The sequence below is a fragment of the Enoplosus armatus genome, chromosome 14 (assembly GCF_043641665.1).
Source record: "Enoplosus armatus isolate fEnoArm2 chromosome 14, fEnoArm2.hap1, whole genome shotgun sequence".
Lineage (NCBI taxonomy): Eukaryota > Metazoa > Chordata > Actinopteri > Centrarchiformes > Enoplosidae > Enoplosus > Enoplosus armatus.
This window is the reverse complement of record NC_092193.1, coordinates 14,263,560-14,287,085: the sequence shown is the minus strand read 5'-3', so window position 1 is coordinate 14,287,085 and position 23,526 is coordinate 14,263,560. Positions and strand designations below refer to the sequence as shown.

General features: G+C 41.1%; 3 protein-coding genes across 4 annotated transcripts; 2 read left to right on the top strand and 1 right to left on the bottom strand.

Annotated features, from left to right (window-relative positions):
• Positions 1-93: 93 nt before the first annotated feature.
• LOC139296079 (mitochondrial adenyl nucleotide antiporter SLC25A24-like) lies at positions 94-4,681 on the bottom strand. The gene is made up of 10 exons (XM_070918366.1): positions 4,330-4,681; positions 4,025-4,151; positions 3,787-3,874; positions 3,532-3,643; positions 2,302-2,460; positions 2,059-2,211; positions 1,819-1,926; positions 1,545-1,712; positions 1,191-1,341; positions 94-1,030 (listed from the first exon to the last, which is right to left on the bottom strand). The coding sequence occupies exons 1-10, from the start codon at positions 4,507-4,509 to the stop codon at positions 849-851; spliced, it is 1,428 nt and encodes a 475-aa protein (XP_070774467.1). The 5' UTR covers positions 4,510-4,681; the 3' UTR covers positions 94-848.
• On the top strand, positions 4,038-14,361 carry LOC139296080 (EEIG family member 2-like). Of its 2 annotated transcripts, none has more exons than XM_070918368.1 (11): positions 4,038-4,206; positions 8,146-8,266; positions 8,569-8,598; positions 9,098-9,214; positions 9,649-9,695; positions 10,943-11,046; positions 11,349-11,438; positions 11,557-11,746; positions 12,298-12,434; positions 13,089-13,152; positions 13,459-14,361. In XM_070918368.1, exons 2-11 carry the CDS (start codon positions 8,195-8,197, stop codon positions 13,499-13,501), a joined length of 894 nt encoding a protein of 297 aa, XP_070774469.1. In that variant the 5' UTR covers positions 4,038-4,206; positions 8,146-8,194; the 3' UTR covers positions 13,502-14,361. The 2 variants fall into 2 exon arrangements, with proteins under 2 accessions (XP_070774469.1, XP_070774468.1); XM_070918367.1 differs by lacking the exon at positions 4,038-4,206 and adding an exon at positions 6,465-6,698.
• A 675-nt stretch (positions 14,362-15,036) lies between these two features.
• prpf38b (pre-mRNA processing factor 38B) lies at positions 15,037-19,950 on the top strand. The gene is made up of 6 exons (XM_070918921.1): positions 15,037-15,407; positions 16,010-16,078; positions 16,313-16,464; positions 16,848-16,908; positions 18,169-18,404; positions 18,542-19,950. The coding sequence occupies exons 1-6, from the start codon at positions 15,198-15,200 to the stop codon at positions 19,188-19,190; spliced, it is 1,377 nt and encodes a 458-aa protein (XP_070775022.1). The 5' UTR covers positions 15,037-15,197; the 3' UTR covers positions 19,191-19,950.
• The last annotated feature ends 3,576 nt before the right edge of the window (positions 19,951-23,526 follow it).

Here is a 23,526-nt window from a genome sequence, read left to right as displayed (position 1 = left end):
AATATAATATATATATAAATATATATATTATATATATATATATAAATATTAATATATATATATAGTAAAAAAAAAAAAATACATCTGCTGATGTCTGAAAGTTCACATTGAGTGGCTGTAAGGCACATGTAAATGATTATCAAATAACACACAGAATGGGGAATTAGTGACTTTCACATTGCAATGTGTCTTCATGCACACAGTACTCCAGTGTTAACAAGTTATTGATTTTTCAGGGCCAGTTATTTTTAGTTGACAGCTGCTGTCTGGAGCTGCTGTCACTCTAAGGCGTGTTTACAACTTAGAAAAGTGTTAAGTGGCCTCTAAAGGTTGTGGACTTCAACATTTAAACTAGCATAGTGTCATTTTTCCTCATTCTGGGTTGAAATAAGACCATTCACTCTGCTGTGTGTCCCCTTTGGATACGCTCCATCTTTCTGTAGAGAAAATATTTCTTTTGTCATGAAAAGCACAACTGTATGTCCTATTGAGCTACCATTTTGGTTTGATCACAGTTAGTAGGATAAATTAAACAACCTATTCTGCATTCAAATTTTTATATATGCATTTATGTACAGTACTATTGTTGTGTCAAATGTAGTTTTTGACAGAGTGTGTAACAGTAGGATCAAAGTTAAAGCATGCTCACCACAAATGATAAATGCTTTAGCTACTGACGGACGACCCTTAGCGGGATACACACAGTTTTCCATCCACTGAACTCCTGTGCCAGCTGGTGGAAGTCATGCTCTGTATGTTTGACGACCGTCTGTTTACTTGGACTTATTTCAGGCATTTTTCAAGTCTGACAAATACACTAAATGTTCTGCTTTCATTCGTTTGTAGCTTCATTTGGAGATTCCTAACCCAGCCTTCATGTACTCGTAAACCACGTAGCTGATGCTGACAGCAGGAATGACTTTCATGAAGTTTGGCAGGATGCCCCGGTAGAGTCCGAAAAAGCCATCTTTGGCTACGATCTTCTTCATCAGACTGCTCATGGAGGGCTGGTCTGATGCATCCAGAGACGCTGGAGGGAGAAAGCAAGTGAGGGAGTAGCAGTGTTGCATCTGAAAGCATGCTTTTTATTCTTTTTATTTATTTATTTTTGCGGGAGGGCATGCAGCAAAAGGGACATCCCAGCTTTTTATTCTTGTACTGTATGTAACATGTGCAGATCCTGGGTTTACCTTGTGCCTGCATCCGTGTGCGTATAAGTGCGAGTGGGTAGCTGGCCAACTGGCCGCAGGTACTGGAGATGGTCCCGCAGCCCACCAACACCAGGACTCCAGGGTTAGCCGAGTCTTTGGCGTGGTACGACAACCAGACGTTCTTCAGACTCTGAGACACCGGAAAAAGGTGACAGGAGATTGGAAAAATTGTACATCAGCATTTCACCAGAATTAATTTCTCTGACTAAACTTTACATAGGTGCAATCAATCGCGAACTGGTTTACCGTGCATGCAAATGAGTTAATTTAACAAAGTGCACTCGGTTGTGAAATATCACCGAAGAGGCAGAATACATCACAAAGCCTGCATACCTCATAAACAGCGAGATCTATCCCAGCGTAGGGAATGATGCCCACTAAGTTTGGAATATAGCCCTTGTAGAAAGCCTTGACACCCTCCTTCCTCAGGATCTTTTTGGCACAATCGAACATTCCTGAATACTGGCCAGTTTTCCTTAGGGTCAGTCTAGTTTTCAAAACCTTAAAAAGAGAACGTAAGAAGATTAATAGAGGAAATGGTTCTTTTGATTTGTGTGGTATTTTGAAGTTTAGGGGGAAAACTTTGAATAAGCAACAGGTGTCTTACCTCCATTGGGTAAATGGCTGTCTGTGCTGTGGCCCCAGCCAGAGAGCCGGCCATAAACCTCTTGTGTGTCTCAATGGTCTTGCCCTCTGATGACAACAACCTCTTATACTACAGAAGACATACAAAAATACATATACAAAAAATAAAGAATCTGTATTCCAAATATTTTTAATGTTATAAAACTGTGATGAAAAACATCAAATGTATAAAATGTGCATTTTAGAGCTTATAGTCCCTTACTTGTTCATATGACATGAATTTGATGGCCGTCTCCGGTGCAATCTTTAAAACATTGATCCCATTTCCCCTCCACAGTGAAGTTGGACCTCCCTCTACAATCATCTGCTTGAAGCCGCCTACCAGGCTTATCCGGTTTGTTTTGGAAGAATGAACCTGCAGCACAAATACACAAGGTTTGCAGAACAGTTAACTTCTCCCCCAAGGGAAAGAACACGTTTGTACATTTTCTGTCATATATTTCACCTGCATAAAGACTTTCATCCTGTCCAGAGGGGCGGTGCCAGTGCGAGAGACGGCCCCCGCCACTGCGCCTGCACTAAGCTGCTTCCACCAGCCACCTGAGCTCTTCTCCTCCTCTGTGAATTCATCTGGGATGGCAAGACTGTCACCTATGTCCAGCACCTATAGTGAAATGACATTAACACTCAAATTTACTCAAATCCCTTTTAGTTATGGACACTGGTCAAACTGAAGACATGTCTGTCGGCATAATTGCTCTTACCAGAGCTATAAACACATATACTCAGTGGTGTGTCAGTTTATGGCCATAATAAATACTGTAACATGCCTTCAGCTATATCTCTCTCTCTCAGGAAGGTACATGTCACATAGTGCCTACTTGTCTACTTCACAAGCCTACAAGCACTTCTCCTTTTGAGGTCTATCTTCACAGTGATACAGCAATTATTTTTCAATCTTGCCAAATGACCAACTGTACAGGAGAGAGGGCAACATTTACAAAAGCTTTAAAGTAAAGTTTTTCAGCCAGAAAGTGAACACATTAGAAGCACACCATGCTGCTTTTCACTGTTTATTTGGTGAAACTTGTGCACAAGGAAAGGCCACGCTATGAGGAAAAGGAGTTAATTTTAACAAACAATGAAGTGAGCTCTTTATCCTGCTTGTGAAATCATAATCACCGAGCCAACTGAACCCTCGTCTTGCATGCTTTAGCTGTTTCAGATAAACATGTCCAATGTTTTTCCAAAAGCATAAAGGTGTCTGTGACAAACACAGTGCGGTGGCAATTTAATGCAACTCTGCAGGGAAACACAAGGGCTTCTGCAGTTCGTTTTGTGTCCTGCTGTCACTGCTATGACACATTTATAGTATGAGAATGCAGCTCTGTCTAAGACACCATAAATGTGCCGTGATGTGTAGATTTAGAGACATTTAGATACAAAAGAGAGGCAGTGTTTTGCTCATGATGGAGCAAATATCTTACCGAACCAGTCAACGACATCTTTATCTGCACCAAGACGAGGTGGAGGAGCAAGCTGAGGGAAACAGAGTGTAGTGCTGTGACCCAATTTTGTTGGGACTTTCAAAGCTGCTGCCAAAATGCGGACTGCAGAGGAAATCCATAACATTTAACACAAGAGGACTAGATGACACGTGATTCATGCCATGTCTGTAGTTGTCTGCAGAATGTATTTGGGAGCGTGTGTGTGTGTGTGTGAGTATGTCCCATACTGAGGAGTGTTTCCAGTAGCGGATTATCTCTTTCAGGCTCTGGGCTGGGTGTAACAGGAAGTGTTCTCTCCACTCGTTCCAGTCCACCATCATGGTCCCATCAATGTCCATGCTAAGGAAACACAGAGAAACCTCTTTACCTATGAACTACTGACGTTTTATGTTGCATTACATTGCAATAAGCATATCAAGATTTCAAATGACACACAAGCTATATGTCTGGCCACGTTGTAAATAGAAACATGTTACACAAACCTCTGTAGTATTTTCAGGGCATTCTCTCTGCTGACATCCATGCCCAGCTCTGCAAGGGACTGCTGGATCTCTGAGGCGTCAATGCGGCCTGACACAACACAAGAAACTCTACTCAAACATGCTGCAGTGTAAACAGAGGATATGAGGTTTTGTAAACATTCACTGGCATGTGTCAGTGAGTCAACACTCGTGCCAAGCAGTGAGGCAGCTCCTGAAACCCGCTTCCCTCATCTCCTACCATCGTTGTTTCTGTCCAGACTCTTGAATGTCAGCCGCAACTTCTTCTCGTGCTCTTTCAGATATTTGGAGAACTCGTTGAAGTCGAGACTCCCGTCTTTGTTTTGGTCACCAGAGGACACGATTTTCTGCAGAGAGGAGACAAGAATCTAGTGGTTCATTTGCCTCTCCCTGTAGGCCAGGGTGAGTCACACACACACACAGCCAGCCACGAAGTCACACTACTAAAGACATTTTATGCAAACGAGCAGGCCAAGCCCTGAAACTCTTGTCGGCACAAGACCCCCGTGGATCCTGAGGTTTTACCTGTGCAGCTCCCTGGCGGAATATGCCCATTGCCTTGAGGCCCGCTCGTAGTTCAGCGACGTCCACCTTCCCATCTTTATTGGTATCAAGCCTCTCGAACAGGTCCTGGTATGACCTCTCACTGTCGGCATCCCAGCACCGGGCATCTGATAGTAAAAACGTCCTTAACGTCTGATACATTGTGTCTCTAATGTGGAAGCGGTGTCCGGCTGTGGCGTCCTGCAGTCAGGATCTGATTAGGAGTCCATATTAAAGATAATTCATAAATCCTGCTAAAAATCCAGATACGACCTCGGCGTTGGCGAAGAAAAAAGGGTTTCCAGTGACTTTATGTTGCAGACTGTCCCGTGCAAAGGTGTATTCCGTAGCGTTTCGTGGAACTGCAGTAATCGAGGGCGGAGCTACGTAGCTACTCGACGTTTCCTACGGAAAAGCAGGAAATATGGTAAAATAGAAGAGTGGTGAAATAAATAACCCCTGGATTAACCATGTGCATAATCCGGTTTATGCTTCTAATAGTAGACTTCCCCATCTGTTTTTTTAACTCCTGTTCCGTGTGATATGTGGTGGTGCATTATGGAGAAAACGTTATCTCTTCATCTAGCAGGACGTGTCAGTAGAGCGAGAGAGAGAAACACATAGCATAGTATTTCCAACAGCGCAGCGCCGTTGGCTGCCACTAGAGGGCGGTGTTTCCTCACTCTGAGGGTGGCACACACAAGAGAAAGAGTCAGGGGCGCCTATGTGTGGCATCTGAGGGCCCCTCAACCAAATTATGAACTGATTCATTTTACAGACTGTCAGAGGTTCAGCTCAGCGGCCATTTTTGAGACCTTGAAGTCCTGTGCTTCAGTACAATTTATAAGGCACTTCTACTTTAGTACTTACCCATATTAATTGAGGGCTTTTTATTTTTAACCATTCACTGGAGAGCCTGGAATCTGACTTTTTTATGCCACACCCCATAGGCATTTTTTTCTTCTTTTTAACTACTTTCCGTTTTTTGGTACTTTCTTCTTCCACTCCACTACATTTCAGATGGATTTAAACTTCACTACATTCATTTAGCTGGAGGTACTTTTCATATTAAGAAATTACATACAACACATATGGACAGTTTGTAAAATAGTATATAATGCATTGTTATAGATTAAACTACCCAACAGACCCAATAAAATTTGCCCCACCTCAACCAGCTACAACATTAAAATGCTGCTTATATGTTAATGCATCTGTAATAATAATCCAATTACAAATTGTGCATATGGCACTATGAAAGGGACCATTCTGTTAGTATTTTAGGCACATTTGATTGATAATACAACTGTACAATTGAATGCAAGACAATTGAATGCAAGACATTCACTTATAATAGTGTATTCCTGACAGGAGGTATTGCTACTTTCACTTAAGTAAATGATCAGAATAATCCTTCCACCACTGTTTAGATTTAAAAAAATATGCAGCAATATAAACTGTATGCCAATTCTGAGTACATTCTTGCTGAATACCTGCAACAGCATTTATGATCTATTACCTTTGACTGTTGAAATTTCTTCCACCTACAGATTACAGGTTTCAAGTTTAATTTAAATGTCATTAGAACCATACAAAAATGAAACATCTTTTAAAACTGAGGATGTATTATATAGCTATATACGTGTGTATAAACTGTAGGGTGTGTGAGGGGCTGTAGGGTGTGTAACAAGTGTTTTCAGTTTTGTCATATGATTATTTTGCATATCTTCATTTTGTCACGTCAGCTGAATGATGATATTCTCTCATCTATTTTTCCCACTACTCTTTTGTCATATGTGGTCACGGGAACAATGTCACTTCAGTGCATTAACTTTTCGCTGTCGAGAGTGTTGGTGACGCAGACAACAGTATTTCTCTCTCTTTACTGTGGGCGTTTTAAATGAGATTCAGCCAGTAAAACGTGAAGCGTACGACCACTAAAACCATGAACTCAGTTTTTCTCTTTTTTTCATGCAGCTGGAGTGTCCAATCAAACGATGGAATTTCCCTCACGTCATGAAATATATTTTTTCAGTGGGTGGGAAGGAGGAGATTTGAACTTTGAATCGTGTCTGCAGCAACAACCACAGCAGCTGAGAGAGCAGCAGTGACAGCACGGAGCAGGGAAAGTCTTCAGCTGTCTGTCAGCTTCACCACTTCAGTCAGGGCTCGTTGTGCCCCAGTCTCTCACATTTAGGACACACCATGTCGTTCATTCTGATGAAGAAAAAGAAATTTAAATTTAAAGTAGACTTCGACTTGGAGGAATTGTCATCGGTCCCCTTCGTTAACGGAGTTTTATTCTGTAAAGTTAGACTCCTAGATGGAGGCTTTGGCGAAGAGTCGTCTCGGTAAGACTTTTGCTATTTATAGCAACAGTTCACTGGTTATTCGAACAAGCTAAAATTACATTTAAGCGAAACTTGTTTTTGACCATTTTAAGTCCCTGTTCACCTGTTGAGCATTATTGTTGTGTCAGTTTTGCTTCTTTATTGGCAACGGTATCCCGTGGCATTTAACGTTAATGTGTAACTTAACTAAGCTAGTTAACTGTTAGCTGCACCAAAGTAGCTATAGCTATCCTTTAACGCTACTTTTTCTACTAAGCTAGCTAAAGTTAAGTAGGGAACTGTAGCCTATAAACTTGCCTAGAGTCAGCCAAAAGTTGAAGACTGCTGTGTGTGTGACGAGACAGTAAAATATGAGGCAACGATTTAACGTGATTTTAAAAGCAAATTAGTTCAATTAAATATTGATTTAGCTAACGTTATGTTCAGATAGGTGGAAATTATGTTTTCGCTAACTAACCTATATGTTTACACGGTTGATCAAAGCAGTTGCTAAGCAACCGGGGCTGTAGGTTAACGTAGCTAGATTTCGGCTTGAGTATTTCAGTCAACAACAGTTGGGTGTAAATAGTAATAATAATGATAACAATAATGATCATTTTGAGATTGTTTAATAGAACAGAGACTAAGTGACGACCAAAAACAGAATTTTATTCCTCTGACAAGGAGTGTACAAGGATAACGTATCCCCTCGGGCCTGTGATTATAACTGCTTGTAACGTTTAAATGAGTCATTCTGGAAAAACAGACACAGACGTAGCACATGTCAACCGCTAACCCTCATTACTTTGCCATGGTAACTGTCTGTTCCGAAAAACTACAAACACTGTATTCTTAGTTTTATCCTGCTCCAACCACAACTTTTGTCTCTTTTTCAAATACAAGCATATTGACAATCTTGTTTATGATGTGAGCATTGTTATTTTTATATTCAATTTTTTTCACTATTTTTTTTTTAATTCCTAAAATATATTAATGTTAACTTAATGTTATTAAGCCATAATATCATTTTACTATAAAGCTACACCCCCTTATTGCTGCTGCAAGTGATCAGCATTGTCCACTCTATACCCTGTGAAGTCAAATTGACTAATATTCATATGTCAAGTACAGTGAGCATCACATCATAGAAGTTAGGTCAACACTCATACACAATAAGCAATGTTTGCAAAGGATGAGTGAACACATCATCTAGAACTTTCTTGGAAACAGCTCAAAGCCCAAAGGGAGATCATAAGCTCATTTCTCAGACTAATTTAATCATTTGCTGCATTCTTCTACATATTCTGATTGAAATTAGAAACAACTTCATCTTTCATCACTCTTGATGGTCTGCTCTGTGGGTAGTCCATGCATAGATCTGGCCGATTTGTGATCAATATCTGCTCTTTCAGTGTTCAGTATTCCTGTGTGTTTTAAGTGGTGTTTCTAAAATGTGCTTCTCTCACAGGGAGCCGGTTCAAGCCAACTGTGTTCACTGGAAGAAGAGATTCTCTTTCATGTGTAAGATGAGTGCCAATGCTGGGACAGGTGTACTAGACCCCTGTTTGTGCCGGGTGTCTGTGCGCAAGGTACAGGACATTTTTTTCTGCCATCAATCTCTGTTTTGTTGACACTACAGAAATGCGTAGTAGCAGTTTTCCATAGCAGAGTCCAGACAGTTAACTGAGACCTGAATGTGCTAAGAAAATGTTTATGTACACAAGATCAGAAGCTGTTAATTTGTAACCATACCACCATACCATACCAAGTGCTTTGTGCAGATAATGGTCATACTGCAAGGTGTCAGTTTTAATGTTAACAGTATGTGAGATAATAATGAAACGAAACGTCAAACGTAACCTCACTAATTTGTGTGGTTTTGTCATTTTAGGAATTGAAGGGTGGAAAAACTTTTGCAAAGGTAATACTTCTGTTCTTCTGGCATTTGTTGTAAACACAGCAGTCTTATCTTAAAATGCATGTGATAACAGTCGGCCTCTAAGTGCCCTTAAAGGACTTCTCGGTGAGGTGAGTCTATTTACTAAGAATGTTTTTATTTCTAGCTTCCGGCCTTGGTTACTGATTGAAAAATCTGTAAATCAAAACCTACACTATGTTAACCAATAACTCCAATGATGAGTTAAAGAATTAGGCTATCTGATTTCTCAAGGACTGAAGGTCCCATCTCAGACAGGTGTGGTATCCAGAAAACCTGAACCTGGTCAAGTGTAGATTACTGTATATTTATAACACTGCATTATCACAGGATGATGCTTTGTGTACAAACAGATTGTTAAATGCTGACATTTTATCAGAGAAAACTGCACCATCACTGTTCAATAAAATTTATATGCAGTAAATTACCATATTTAACTATTTAAACTGACTCAAACTGGTTGATCTCTTATGTCCCTGTGCAGCTGGGCTTTGCTGACTTGAACCTGTCTGAGTTTGCTGGATCTGGCAGCACCACAAGGCGGTGTCTCCTAGAGGGATATGACACCAAGAACACCAGACAGGACAACTCAATTCTGAAGGTATGGTAGTGTTTTAGCGCTAAGCTCCACAATCCTCCTTTAAATACTGTTGGAAATGCCCTTAGGAGTCTCTCCCACACTAGTAATGCTTTGGTATAGTATAGATAGATAAGCCTACAACCTATTCCTTATTTAAAAAAATGGATTTATGACATAGATGGAAAAGTTGAATGCCCTGACAGTCGATGCAGCACATGTCTGAGCCTGCACATAGAGTCACCATAGAGTGTTTCAGCCATGGGAATGAATTTCAAATATACTGTTTCTTCCTGAGGCACAGATTACATTTCACTAAATATTATTCTGAACCTGTAGTTAACAGCAACCCTATCAAACCACACTATACAGGGAAATTGCAGTTTCTTTCTGCCTCACATGTACAGTTGCTTGTCAGCCTAAAACTTATATCACTATTCTTCCTTTTCCTGTCACAGGTTGTCATCACCACACAGCTTATGTCTGGAGACCCTTGTTTTAAAACGTAAGAGCTAATTTTTACTTTATTCATATGTTAATTCTTTGCTCTTCCTTAAAGTCTGAATATCAACTCAATGTGAAACTTGTAACTAAGGAAATGCTGACTTGTCTGTTATGTTTAACTCTAGACATTATAGTTGTGGTTGCAAAGTAAGTGTGTACCCCACATAAGAAAGTCTACATTAACCACAGAGGAAAGGGTTTCACATCACATCCTGTCTGTCAGTAAACTGAAAACACACTCTCTTGTCAGACACCTGCAGAGTATAAAGTTATGAAGTATTATTTTGCAGCTGACATCTCACCACAGTCTTATCTGAGAGCTAATAGCACCTCACCCAGACATTAATCTGCCCAACCTCAGTGGTGAGCAACAGCTGATATGTGATCAGCCCAGAGGTTTCTCTTTTGTCGAGCGCTGTATGTAGAGCAGTTTGTCACGAAGGACGTGATGTAACATCACACTCCTGGCAGAGCTTGTACCATGTGCAAACAGTTAGCTTTCTTCAACCAACAGTCATGTCTTTTCCTGTATTCTTTCATGTTCCAACTCCCTCTTGATGTAATAATACACACACTGCTGCCTAGGAGATGTGTAGAGTGTAAACTCATAAGTAGCCTAGTCATTCATCCCACGCAGTGTTACTCATTGTGTGTGGAGGACTGTCTGTCACTCTTTGTCAGCCTCTCTGCCCTCAGTCCTGTGTTTAACACAGCATCTCAGTAGCAGAGAAGTGGGGTTTCCTAAGTAATAGTCATTCTGTTTTAATAGACTTACTACTTTTCCACTGATGTGTTTAAATATCTGCAGTTTAGCCATGACATTAACTATTTTTGCATGTAAAGGTATGTTTGATGACTGCATCAGCATAAAGTTAAATTGAATTAAAGTTAATACGTTTCTGAATGAACAGAGGTAAGAATCAGCTTGACCTTTATGACATGTATAGTCTGAAACAAACAAAAGAAATCCCAGTGTTACTGCTGGCTGATCACCTTTCTGACTGTGAAGCTGAGGAATATGCCAGTAATATTGCAGTAAGAAATATTTTGTGATTTGGTTGGCATAAGTTGTTGTTTGTAGAAAAATGAGTCAGTCCCAGGCTGGCATCATGCAGTACTGTGTGCTACTGTGTATTTTTGCATCCAACCACCAGGAGACGCCAAATCGAAATTGTCAATTCTATACATAGGATCTTTAATCATTTTATATTGTCTATGTTAACATCACTCTTCCTGTGCTCCCTTTAGTCCCCCATCTACAGGCATGACTCTGGGAATCCCACATGCTGAATCAGAGTGTCTCCTCGAGGACAGAAAAGGAGGGGACATGCAGATATCCCATTCACTAACTGGTATGTGTATACTGCTGTTCCCTACAACAGCAACATTTTAATTTTAATTTCTCAGCTCTTGACAAAAGTAAAGATTTTGTTGTAGACAGTAGTTCTGACAAGGTTCTACAGAGAACCATCACATTTTCAAAATCGTCATCCATTTATTCTTTTCACAAGTCTCTGAATAATGTCATCATAAAGAAACAGAAAGTGAATCCTTGAGGGTTTTACCATAAAGAATAAACTGTTTCTGAATATAGGTTTTAGATGTGTGTACATATTTACTAAATGTTTTACTAACACGTTTTTTTTTCATTTAGAGAGAAAGTCGGTATCAGTCCCGGAGGAGCTGGTAGCGTATGGTCACTCAAGAACACCTAGCTATGCAAGTCAGCAGTCAAAAATCTCAGGTACCAAAACACAGAGACTCATATTCATTCCCTTCAAACAAAAGTGACATTACCACCACAAACCAGTTACACAAATCATAAGCATAACCATAGAGTGTCTTTCTCTCCTGTCTTGTAGGTTACAGCTCGAATCACTCCAGTTTAACAGATCTGAGCCATCGGAGGAGCGCGTCAGGTGGTTCTGCCTCCACAGGCATCGGCAGCATCCTGGAACCCAGTGATCAGGGGGAGAGCAGGACCACTCCCCCAATCTCTGCAACCTGTCACCATGCACCTGAACACCCCTCCACCCCTGCTAAAGTTCCAAGGTAATGCACATAGTTGGAAATTGACACAGCAATTTTAGGTCTTTGCCTGTTTTCTGTCTTAAAAACATTTCACACACGTATACATGATTCATCTGTCATGGACAAGCTATTGGTGTCACAGCATAATTCTATAAGACGCACAACAGGAAATAATATAAATGGCTGTCGATCATCAGTTTGTATGGAATTTGCAACATATGATTGCCATCATGTACATTATACTACATAATTACACTTTGTTATTCTGTTTACTACTACTTTATGATTACCAGAAATGACAAAACATTGCAATAAAGTTATATCAAAATGTATCTTATTGTTTTTTATTTTCTTCCCTTTTTCTCACCTTTCCTTTTAACATATGTTCTATGTTGGTTTTGACCTTTGTGTATAATTTGTGTAAATTGACCCTGTTATAAACACACCAGGGGGTCAGACTGTAATGTTTTCCTGGTCCACACAATATATTGTCATATGTCTTTTTGTTTTTATGTCTTTTCCTATGAAGCACATTTGTGTAATAGTCCACCCTGTTTCTGTTTGTCCATTAGACATCCAGTCAAGCAGAACTCAATGGAGAATCAACTGAAGAGAGTTGATGCCACCAGGGTGGACGCTGATGACATAATAGAGAAAATCCTGCAGAGCCAGGATTTCAGCCACAGCTTCTTGGACTCCAGTGCAGAGGGTGTGTACACCTAATCCGTAACTTAGCGGACTCATGAAGGCTGGCTTGGAAAGTTGCCTACCATCCTGCTGATGGGATCAAATTACTTTGAGGTGTTGCAATGCAACTACGCAATGTCTTTAAGTACTTCCTTAAAATGCTGAATGATGAATAGACATTTATGGTGGCAAATCATAAATTTTACGTCAATTCAGACCATACTTACATACTTAGCAGCATAAATATTAAGGTTTATTTGATTAAGGAATACAGAGGTTAGGCTGTTTATTGTTTCTATGAATACCACAAGGGCAGTTTAACCTCACTGATAGCTGAGCACACATTGTGGCTGCCATGTTACAAACACCCATCCTTAATGTAGAGGACAGCCATTTATTGTGTTAAGAAATGGCGACTCTCCCTATTCATTGAGACTGATGTTGCAGATATTTTTTGTGTGGAAGTGCATCTTTTGATGGTGTTTCTCAACTATCAACTACCTCCCTGGATGCTCCATTGTCAGCTGTCTCACCAGCTTCCTCCTAACAATTGTCATTTATTTTTAGAATTTCTAGAATCTAATTGCGAGCCATTTTCAAACCCTGACTGTGCACTGATTGGCAGTATCCTTATTTCTAATGTGTGTGTGTGTGTGTGTATGTTATGTGTCTACAGAGGAGGGGCTCAGCTTGTTTGTTGGCCCTGGTGGGAGTACAGCCTTGGGAAGCCAGCACACTAGGTGGGTGTGATTATGTAACTGTGGATTGTGTGTGCCACGCAGCAGGCGTTTACTACAAATATACTTTATATTTGTGGCACATTGCAAATATGCTAAATGGGGATTCTAATAAGGAATCTTTCTATTCACCACATGACCGATCATTGTGTTGTTTGTTTATAACGTGTAAACATTTAATGTTAAGATACTTTCACTTTCAATTTCACAACACAGTGTTCGTTTTGCACATACAAGAATGCACTAGAGCCAGATCTGATAACCACTGTGGTTTCCTGTCATGTAACACATTGTGGCATTCTCTTTCAGGGTCGCAGCTGGAGCTTTTGAGCAGGTGGTGATCAAGCGCTAAGCTTTTGGGAAGCATGTGTCTGTCTCATTAAGGGTGCCGTATTACACTGATGCGGGGGGACACAAGACTGAGCCATGGAGGTGCCATCAGAACTTGCTCCAGCCTCACTCCAGGAGATTTAATTTCTCTTACGCAATCCCTCTGCATCTGACCTATAGTGTCAGATGGACCAGGAGCGCCTCCTAGTGTTCAAGAAGTGGAGGTGAAGGCCACTTTATTGGGACATTTTGGTGACTGAGGTAACTGGTGTACTGAATGAAAACTATAAGGCTAGGGGTTAGTACTGTAATTCCACTCATATAGTTCACCCATCTTGGTGATATTTGAGCTGTTATTAAAAAAAAAGTATGTTAAAATATCAAACATGTTTTTATTTGGTATGGTTGATTTAGTTAGGGGGGCTGTGTCCATTCTTTGAAGTCCCATATATTTAATATATTTAAAGTAATACAAAACTGACACTGTGGAATTTGCAGTGGTCACAGCACCATTGTGTGTCAGTAGGTCAAGGCCGTTCCACATAAACACCTCTGTTCACCTGGTTGTGAGGGAGGATGACTGCATTTAAGATATCATTCAGTTTTTATGTTTTATTCCTTCGGTATGATATCTGTTTTGTGTGTGTGTGTGTGTGTGTCTGTCTGTCTGTCTGTCTGAAAAGTAATGAATTTATTTTTACCACAGATTTTGTAAATGTGCCAAACTTAAAATGTATATTTGCTGCCACTTAAGAAGTCACACCAGTAGTATGTAAACTATGTTTGTATTGAAAGTCAACTGTGTAAAGCCCATGATGTTTTTAAGATATCTCTAAGTTGTTTTTAAGATGGAAGAATGCTGATGGTGTATTCAAGGCCAAATAAAAAGTACATCTAAAAACAAAACAAAAAAATGTGCATAGTGTTTAACTCCCAGCCATTTCTGTGCTGCATTTCACTACTCATTTTGCAAAAAGGATGTGGAGGAACATTTTAGCCAGATTTACCAGAATCCCTAAAGGGAAAGTAGAAAATTAAAAGAGAACAGGGCAAATAAACTATTTTATATTTTACTACTCTGGATAATCAGGCCGTAATTAATTGATAAAAGAAAATTAAAGAGGAAGTTGGTTATTGAAATGACATGGATATTGTGAAATGGCAATTGGAAATCGGAGAGTGAAATTTAAACTCCTGAAAGGAGCACATTGAAATCACGTTTACAAGTTTGACATTACCATTTCCGGTTTAGGAAAAACAAACAATTCAGAGTAAACGTCTACTGGGTACATTGATATGAAAAGCAGAAAAAAACTAACATCATTTTAAATGCACCATGATATAGATATGTAATAATTAAACATTCAGTAGTTTTACATATATGTGTTTGCGCAGTCATCAAATACAATTGCATAAACATTTTGTGTTTGAGTACATGCTTTTATTTTCACAATGAAACATCCACCGTGTAGACGTAACTACGGTTACAGCAGCAGTCTGTTCACACTGCACCACTAACGATACTGTTCCGGTTCCACCTCGCAACAGCACTTTAGCTACAACGACGGCGGGAAGTTGTTATTATCTATTTCACGATAAATCGGCAACATTTGAAAGGACGAAATTGATAACGATCGACATTTCACGATATAATATTGATGGATCTGTAATCGGAAATACACTAACTGTAAACTAAGCTTAGCAGCTATTCAGCTAACATGGCTAATGTCGGAAACCAGCTACCAACACAGGCCGTTAGCAAGCCTGCTCCAGGAAAACATGGAAATGTATTACCCCTATGGGGCAACGAAAAGACTATGAACCTCAACCCAATGATTCTTACAAATGTGCTTTCGTCGCCATATTTCAAAGTTCAGCTTTATGAACTAAAGACCTACCACGAAGTTGTGGACGAAATCTACTTCAAGGTAACGTTAACATTAGCAAATGCTAAACCGCATGCTAGTCAACGTTAGATAAGCACTGTTGAGTAAAGCTAGCGTTACTGTGAGTGTGCCGCAGTCGTCAAATAACAGGGGAAATTTGGATTGGACAGCGCTAGTTTTACTAACTTATCATTAGGACTCCGAAAGGTGTCCGTTATTTATTATAATTGTGTTCAAATATGTGGAACGCAGTGTTCTTGATAACTTGTAAGTAAGCTACCTAGCGTTAGCGAGTAAGCTAAATCAAGTACGGTGGCGCTAGTTGGCTGCAGTTATAAACAGAATCGTATAACGTTGACTTACGTCTAGTTTACTCGGAATGAGTTTGTTGGAGCACCATTCCTTTGGGATTTTAAAAGGCTAACATGAAGTCAAAACTTCAACAGTTAAGCATTGCCATGAATAGCTAAAATGTGTTGTTTATTCTTTTGAAGCATTTCTCACGAAGCTCCCAATGTAAGTCATCAGGGGGACGGGCAGGATCTTTCTGATGTGTGGTGTGTTTAATGGTAGCTCAAATAAAGTCTCGCAGACAGGTGTGCGTTAACTAACTTAATCTAATCTTGTTGTCTGTGCGGTTACAGGTGACTCACGCTGAACCCTGGGAAAAAGGAAGCAGAAAGACTGCAGGCCAGACTGGAATGTGCGGAGGGGTAAGTGAGAAGTACGTGCCTTTTATATTCCCCATCTCCCCCCTCCCTCTATTTCCCTCATCAACCTGGATGATATTGTAAAGCATACTGTTGAAATCACTGGAGATGATTCATTAGTATTTGAACTGTTGTACTTCACTGCTTGAGTGTTGTTGTCAAAGGGTCAATCGGTTAGGTTAGCTGTGAATAATGTGCAATGATGTGCTTTTACAAATATGTCTTCATCTTTGTTAGGTGCGTGGAGTTGGGACCGGTGGTATTGTGTCTACTGCTTTCTGTCTCCTTTACAAACTGTTTACACTCAAGCTGACTCGCAAACAGCTGATGGGTCTGATCACTCACACAGACTCTCCATACATCAGAGCACTTGGCTTCATGTACATAAGGTATTGTCTTCTAATGAATTCAGCTATATAAATGTTTTTTTAGACTTGCAGAGATTCTGTGTATTACTAGATGCTTTTCACATTTTGGTTAAGACCTGTGTAAATGACAGAAGTATTAATTAAGTGAGTTAATAGATGATAATAGATATTGTAATTACTAATATGCTAGGAAAATGTTTCCAATATGTATAAGAGTAATTGTAATGTTTTAGTTGCATCTCTGATGCTGCACTCAGATCAGGAAAAGCTTTACTTTAATCATTGCCCATATTAACCCAAATATAATTGGAACAGGTCCGTAAGAACATGTGAAATCTGTGCAACATTGCATAATTCTCTGACACAAACGCTCATATTGTGCTCTGTGTTTTGTTCTGCCTCAGATACACTCAACCCCCAGCAGATTTGATAGAATGGTACGATGGCTTCCTGGATGATGAGGAGGTATGTCACCTCGGGTAATAATTTGATGTTTCTTTCTCTCCATTAAATACACAGTGACACAACACACGTTAAAAGCTGTCCGTTTCCTCCCCTTGTGATGCTCATAGCTGATTTTTCACCTTTGCCTTCATTTGGCTTAATTGTTCCCAGTTTTTGTCCTCTAAACCTGAGTAGCTAGGTTACTTGCTCACTGCACTGCTGCTGATTTTTATCAGGGTAAGTACTGTATATGATGCTGAGTAAATCTTCTAGTCAATGTAATATTAAGGCATGCCCTTTGTTTTTGACGAGCGTTTATCAGGACTTGTTGCACAAAACTAAATTTGGGATAAATGGCAATTGGAGCATTAATATAGATACACACTCAAACAGACAAACACAAATGATGTAACACATGTTGCATAAATCTACTTTGTGTTTTCGATATTCAATTAAAATATAATTTGATCCCAGGCTGTGCAACCAGGCCTCCTTTGATGTTCTGTTGCATTATATTTGAATTGATCATATGAAATCCTACCCAACTGGTTAATTCCCCTGTTTTTTTCTTTAGATGCCCATTGTGCAGCAGGTGAATTGGATATTGTATCTCAGCACTGTTGGTTTGCGTGTGTGAGTGCAAAGCGGCTGTTCTCTACCATATAAATTTGATAACTATTCAACTGGTGTGCACTTAGCTACCTGCTGCGTTCTGTGCTTACACTGTGGGCAATTGTGACGCTCCTACGGCCACTGAAGAGTTCATTGTGCTTTTGGGAGACTGAAGAAGGAAGCCAAGGCTTCTCTTTCTTTGTCCCTTTGGCTCAATATGAATGTGTCTCACTGTTTTCAGATACTGCTCTCCCTTCCCTTCATTTCTGCTCTGTAAACAGTTGCTTTTTGAAGACGCTGTTTTAAACAGATGATGTGAAGGGAGGAGGGTTGGATCTTACCAATAAATAACATTTGCTTAATTGTTAAAGCTCACATTGTAAATACAGACTCCAGGAACTGCCAGACAGTTAGATGAGGCAAACGTATTGTGATATTTATAGTTTTGTGTCCTCTATCTAGAATTATGGAAGTAAAGCCAGGCACATTTGATTGATAGGAGAGATTAAGCTAGATGAACAGAGGTGAAGGTTCAGTACTTGGTCATCACAATCACAAATAACTTTTTGATTTGAGGCAAGATTGAAAAAACGATTCAGATTTACCTGCGTTCTGCCTCTGTGTGCTAATTTAGATTTTCTATGGCTCTTTCCTACCGTTTGATTCTAGGAGCTCGACGTGAAGGCAGGAGGTGGCTGTGTGATGACCATTGGAGAGATGCTGCGGTCCTTCTTGACCAAACTGGAGTGGTTCTCCACTCTGTTCCCCCGTATCCCAGTGCCTGTGCAGAAGATTATTGACCAGCAAATGAAGGCTAGGCCTCGTAAGGTTGCTCAGAAGGAGCCGCAGGAGGAGGAAGCTGCATTCGCAGAGTCAGGGAAGCAAGGGGAACGACGCCGCTCCAGGTAACGCAGTAAATGCTTCACACAGGCTGGTTTTGTGTTTGTTTGATTTTTTATTAACTGTTCCATCATTGGGCAACAGTTGTTGAATTGTAATTAGTCTAAATATATTCTGAAGCTAATGGTACCTTTCTTGCCAGGACACCCAGACGGACACCCAGCCCCAGAAGGTCACCCAAACGGTCAAGGAGCAGGAGTCACCACCGCGAGAGAGACCGCCACGGCCCCAGCTTTGACCGAGAGCTGGAAAGGGAGCGTGACCGCCAGAGGAAGGAGAGGGAGGGCAGGGATAGAGGGGACCGAGGGGACAGGGAGAGACGACGATCCCGCAGCGCAGAGAGGAACCAAGACCGGCGAGAACGTAGAAGAAGTCGCAGTGGCAGCCGGGACCGCAGGAGCGAACGTAGAGACAAAGAAAGAGATGGCGGGGATGACAAGAGGAGGAAGGACAGGGAACACCATAAAGATAGAGGCGCTGAGAGGGAGAAGTCCAGGGATAAAAAGAGCAGGGGAGAGAACGATGACAGGAGGCACAAAGACGACAGGGAGAGGCACAGAGAAGAGAGGAAGGCCAAAAGGTCGAGCCGGAGTCGAAGTCGGGAGAAGAGGCACAAAAGTGGGGGAGAGGAGAAGAGCAAGAAAAGAGAGCTCAGCCACAGCAGAGACAGAGACAGAGAACAGCGTCCTCACAAACGTAGTCGTAGCAAAGACAGGAGCCATCATCAGCGAGAGTCCAGTAACGACCATAGTAAACATAGTGAACGCAGAAGGAGTCAGAGCACTGAGTAAATGTCGCCTCGCAGCAATATTACTTCTTCTACTCCTGTGTTTTTCTTCCTTTTTTCTACCCAGTTGTCCGGTTTGTCACTTGTGCTAAAGAGAGGGAATGTCAGCACATCGGACATCTGGAGTTGTTGTCTATGGCCGATGTAATGTTGCTTTATGTTTGTTTTTCTGCCTTTTTCACTCCCCATTAGACCATTGTTAGTCTTCACTTAAAATTTGAAAAGTGGCAAACATGGCATTTTAATTTTCTATGATTCGTTCTTTTGCCCCAGGAAGATGTGGGTTTGTACATAATGTTTCAGAGGCTGTCTACACACGATAAGTGGTCTGAGTTGCGTTGCTCGCTGGGTTTAGATGCATCCAGTGCCGAATGCCCAGCTCAACACTATTGTCTTGTAATCTAATTTATAAAGAATAATTGTTATTTTCAGGCTGTGCAAAAGCCAGAACCCTTAAATTTGTCTAATATTATGGTGCGTAGAATGTCTTCATATTTAAGCTTCTTGGTCAGATGTATTCTGATCAAACATGCTTTGAAGGGTCACAAGTGAACGAGCGGTCGAGCGATGGATTAACAGTGGCTCAAACCGGCACAAAGCAATTCTGTCCATGGTCGTGTGTAGACAGCCTGAGAATGTTTTAATCCTCTGAAGGGCAGTCTGCAAACGGTAATTTTTGCCACACACACTGAGCCCTGCTTGTGCTGTGTTTGGATTACTGCTCTGTTGCATTTTGTTTTCTAATAAAACACTTTTACAAACAACACGTTCTGTCCTTGTTTTGAGAGAAAGGGGCATGCAAATGTCACACAAGCACAGATTACTTTAGAAATGGAAGGATATCACAGTCATAGACTTGAAAAACAAAGGCTGAATGCAGACAATAGTTTTGATAGTTTTATTAGAACGTAATCTGAAAATAATGACCATATTAAATATACATTCAGAAATGGTAAGAAGTAAATACTCTGGACATGTTCAACGCTTCCTGATATTACCTTTAAGATGATTAATATATAATTTACAAAAGTGAATAAAATATAAAAACAAAAGGAGGAACAAAGCCCCAGATACAAAATATATAACCTCAACCGACAGAAGATGAACTTTAATGAAGTTTTTTTACACATACAGAATAGAGGAACTCAAAAATCTTTGGAACATGGGCTGTTATTTGGGAGACCTCCCCCTTGTGTCACTCATCAAACAAATAATTGTGCAACTCATGGTAAACCAGCAGAAATGTAAATGTCAGAGCGACCCACGCTAATTCCCACCTTCCACCAGATCTGAGGTTATTGTGTATTAAGAGTAAGATTTGTCATTCTTAAACGTCAAAAGCGCTGCCACTTTGACAGTTAGACCATCACATTTTAAGCGGGAGATGTGTGCAGACCTACAGAAGTGTTTTCCTACTGGGGAAGCCCCCCCTGTTCTGTCTGCGCACACACAGGCTCTGACTCTGGTCCACTCTGGTCCGAGTTCCAGGCTGACACAGTGAAACAGTAGGTCGAGTCCGGGCTCAGATCAGTGAGAATGATGTTCTTGCCATACACTGTTAGCTCCTGAGTCTCGTTGGAGCTGCCCTGCTTCCTGATAACCAGGCTGTAATGGGAAGCAGCATCCACTTGAGACCACTCAGCCAAAATAACTCTTGGCATCACTCGGGTGACATCCAGCACGGGAGCTGAGAGGCCTCCTGTTGGGGGGAAAGAGCAAATCACACTTGTGATTTAGGTCCTGGCTGACTGAGACTTGTTTGTCCAATAAATGAGGAATGAATGACATCGCATGAAAGCCAATATATTATATAGGTAACTAGCCCTCTCATTTAGCTTTAAAATAGAAGCTAATCAAAGGCAGCATTAAAGACTGGGAATAATAAAATGGGTCTGACAAAAGCCCCCAGTCCTCTCACCCTTCAAAAGACTGACTTCCATGTATAAATATTTAATTGAGAATGGTTTAATACCACACTGTTGTATGTTTGTAACTCACCATTCTCTGACATTTGTTCACTGAGATCTCTCCTCCTGCGTCTTTCTGTTCCCACTAAAGAGAAAAGGCTTAGATCAATAACTTTGTTTTAAAAATACAGTAAATGTGTCTTTCAATTCTAAATGTACAATACAGTTTACTTTTTAAATGAATACACCAAGTGTATGCATCTATTAAATCTCTATAGATCATCCTCTCCATGCACACACACATCAGTTCCTACCATTCGTGACACTTGTTTCTTCGCTTTCTCCAGCTGTGTTGCTGGCTGTGATCACCAGGTTGGAGGACATGTTGGACAGAGAGCAGGACAGCCCCGCAGTGCTGCATAGCTGGGCTTTTGGCGTGACACTGTTGTCGTACACCGTGTATGTGGTGGCAAACACAGACGCGTTCCACGAAACTGTGGCCAAGGAGCCGTTACCACTGTACACCACTCCTGATGGTGGACAAGGAGCTGGGAGAAGAGAAAGTGGAGTTAGTTAAAACATCTTGAAAACTTTTTCCTATAATCTTGTCATTTTATAGTTCACGTCTGTGCTTTTCCTACAGTGACATGTGAAAATGTCTTCTGTCAGAAAAAAAAGCCTATTGAGCTGAAATCTGGTGCACAGAAAAGTGTGACATCACCTCTTTCCAACAGAGACACGCTGGCAAACCAGTGAAAAGAGCAGAAACAAAAAACACAAACACACAAATCTCTCATGCAAAATAAACAAAACTGCTTTACATTAGGCAGAAAACTCTGTGTTCATGTAGGACCCCATTGCTCATAGTGAGAAACTGACTGAGAAAATATGTTTTTGAGGTCTTTACAGTATGGACAGGAGCATAATTTCCCCTGACTGATATATGGTTTTATTCACCATATAGACATAGCAGATATTTTGGTTCGTCACAGTAGGAATAGCAGGTGTAACTAATGAAATGAAAATGCCTCTGGTCCATTGAGGTGAGCACGAGGAACACTGGGGCTTGGAACTGGAGCTGAATGTAACAAAGTACTCAAGTATTGTACTTAAGTACACATTTGAGGTACTTTGCGTGAGTATTTCCATTTTCTGCTACTTTATACTTCTACTCCACTATATTTCATTGGGAAGTATTGTACATTATACTCCACTACATTTATTTGACAGATATAGTTGCTACAAGGCCTGAATTGCAAAATGTAAAAAACGTGTTTGAACAGTAACTCGAGAGTTAAGTCTACCCGTCGTTCCATTGAGGGGCACAGACGGGTCGCTGGTGCCAGCAGCGTTCCTGCTCTCCACTGTAGCAACGTAGGATGAACCGCAGGGGAGAGGAATCTCGAAGTACGTCACGCTTGTCCAATAGGAAGAGATCTCGAACTGGGCCTGGCTGTCTCCCAGCAGACTTCCTGTTGACTTCAGCAAGTACTCTGTGTCATTGCAGGTGATCTCTGTCCAGCTGAAGCGCATCACTTGAATCTCCATCTGCATCGGCAAAAGCTGCACCTCAACAGCGTCTGGGGGACACGGAGCTACGGGAGAGAGAGAGGAGTATTTAATGTATCATTCCACTCAAAGCAAAGCTAGTGAGTCTTCAAGAGGTAACATGCAGCTCCTGTACCTGCTCCACTCTGCACTGTGTCACTGAAGGAGCTGTTGCATGCCCCGTCTGAGGCCTGGACAGAGAAATTGTAAACTGTTCCACAGTCAAGACCCTGGATAGTGCAGGCTGGATTCGTGCTGTGGCAGTACAGCATGTCTCCATTTCCAGCCTGGGCACAGCCATAGTAGTCTACAGCGCTATCTCTGGGCGTCCATGACAGCAGTGCAGATTGATTGTTACAGTGGAACGTGACCGAGAGACCGTCAGGCTGGCAGGGACCTGGACAGAAAGAAACACGTTCAGACTGCTGAAACTAATATTATTTCTTCATGTTGGGGTCAATGTATGTACATGCACTGGTGTTCTTCATGTCTTTTGTATATAGAGACACATACCTGTGTTGAGGGTGGCATTCTGACTGGCCTTGCTGGAGCAGTTCTCGTGGCTGGCAGTCACAAACACTGTGTACTGCTGGTCACAGTGGAGCTCTGATACGCTGCAGTTACTGGAGGTGGTGTTGCAAGTGTGTACATGTCTGTCTTCACCCATAGCGACAACATGGTAGGTCTGGGCAACAGGAGAGGGGCTCCAGGACACCAGCGCACTGTGGTCCTCACAGGAGGCGTTAACCACCAGGTTCCTGGGTGGACACGGCTCTGTGAAGAGAGCGGGATCGTCAAGAGATCAAACCAGCAGTGATTGACCTGAATAATGGTTTTATTAATGAGACCATTTCTCATTGTTAGACACGACTTCAATTTAAAGGC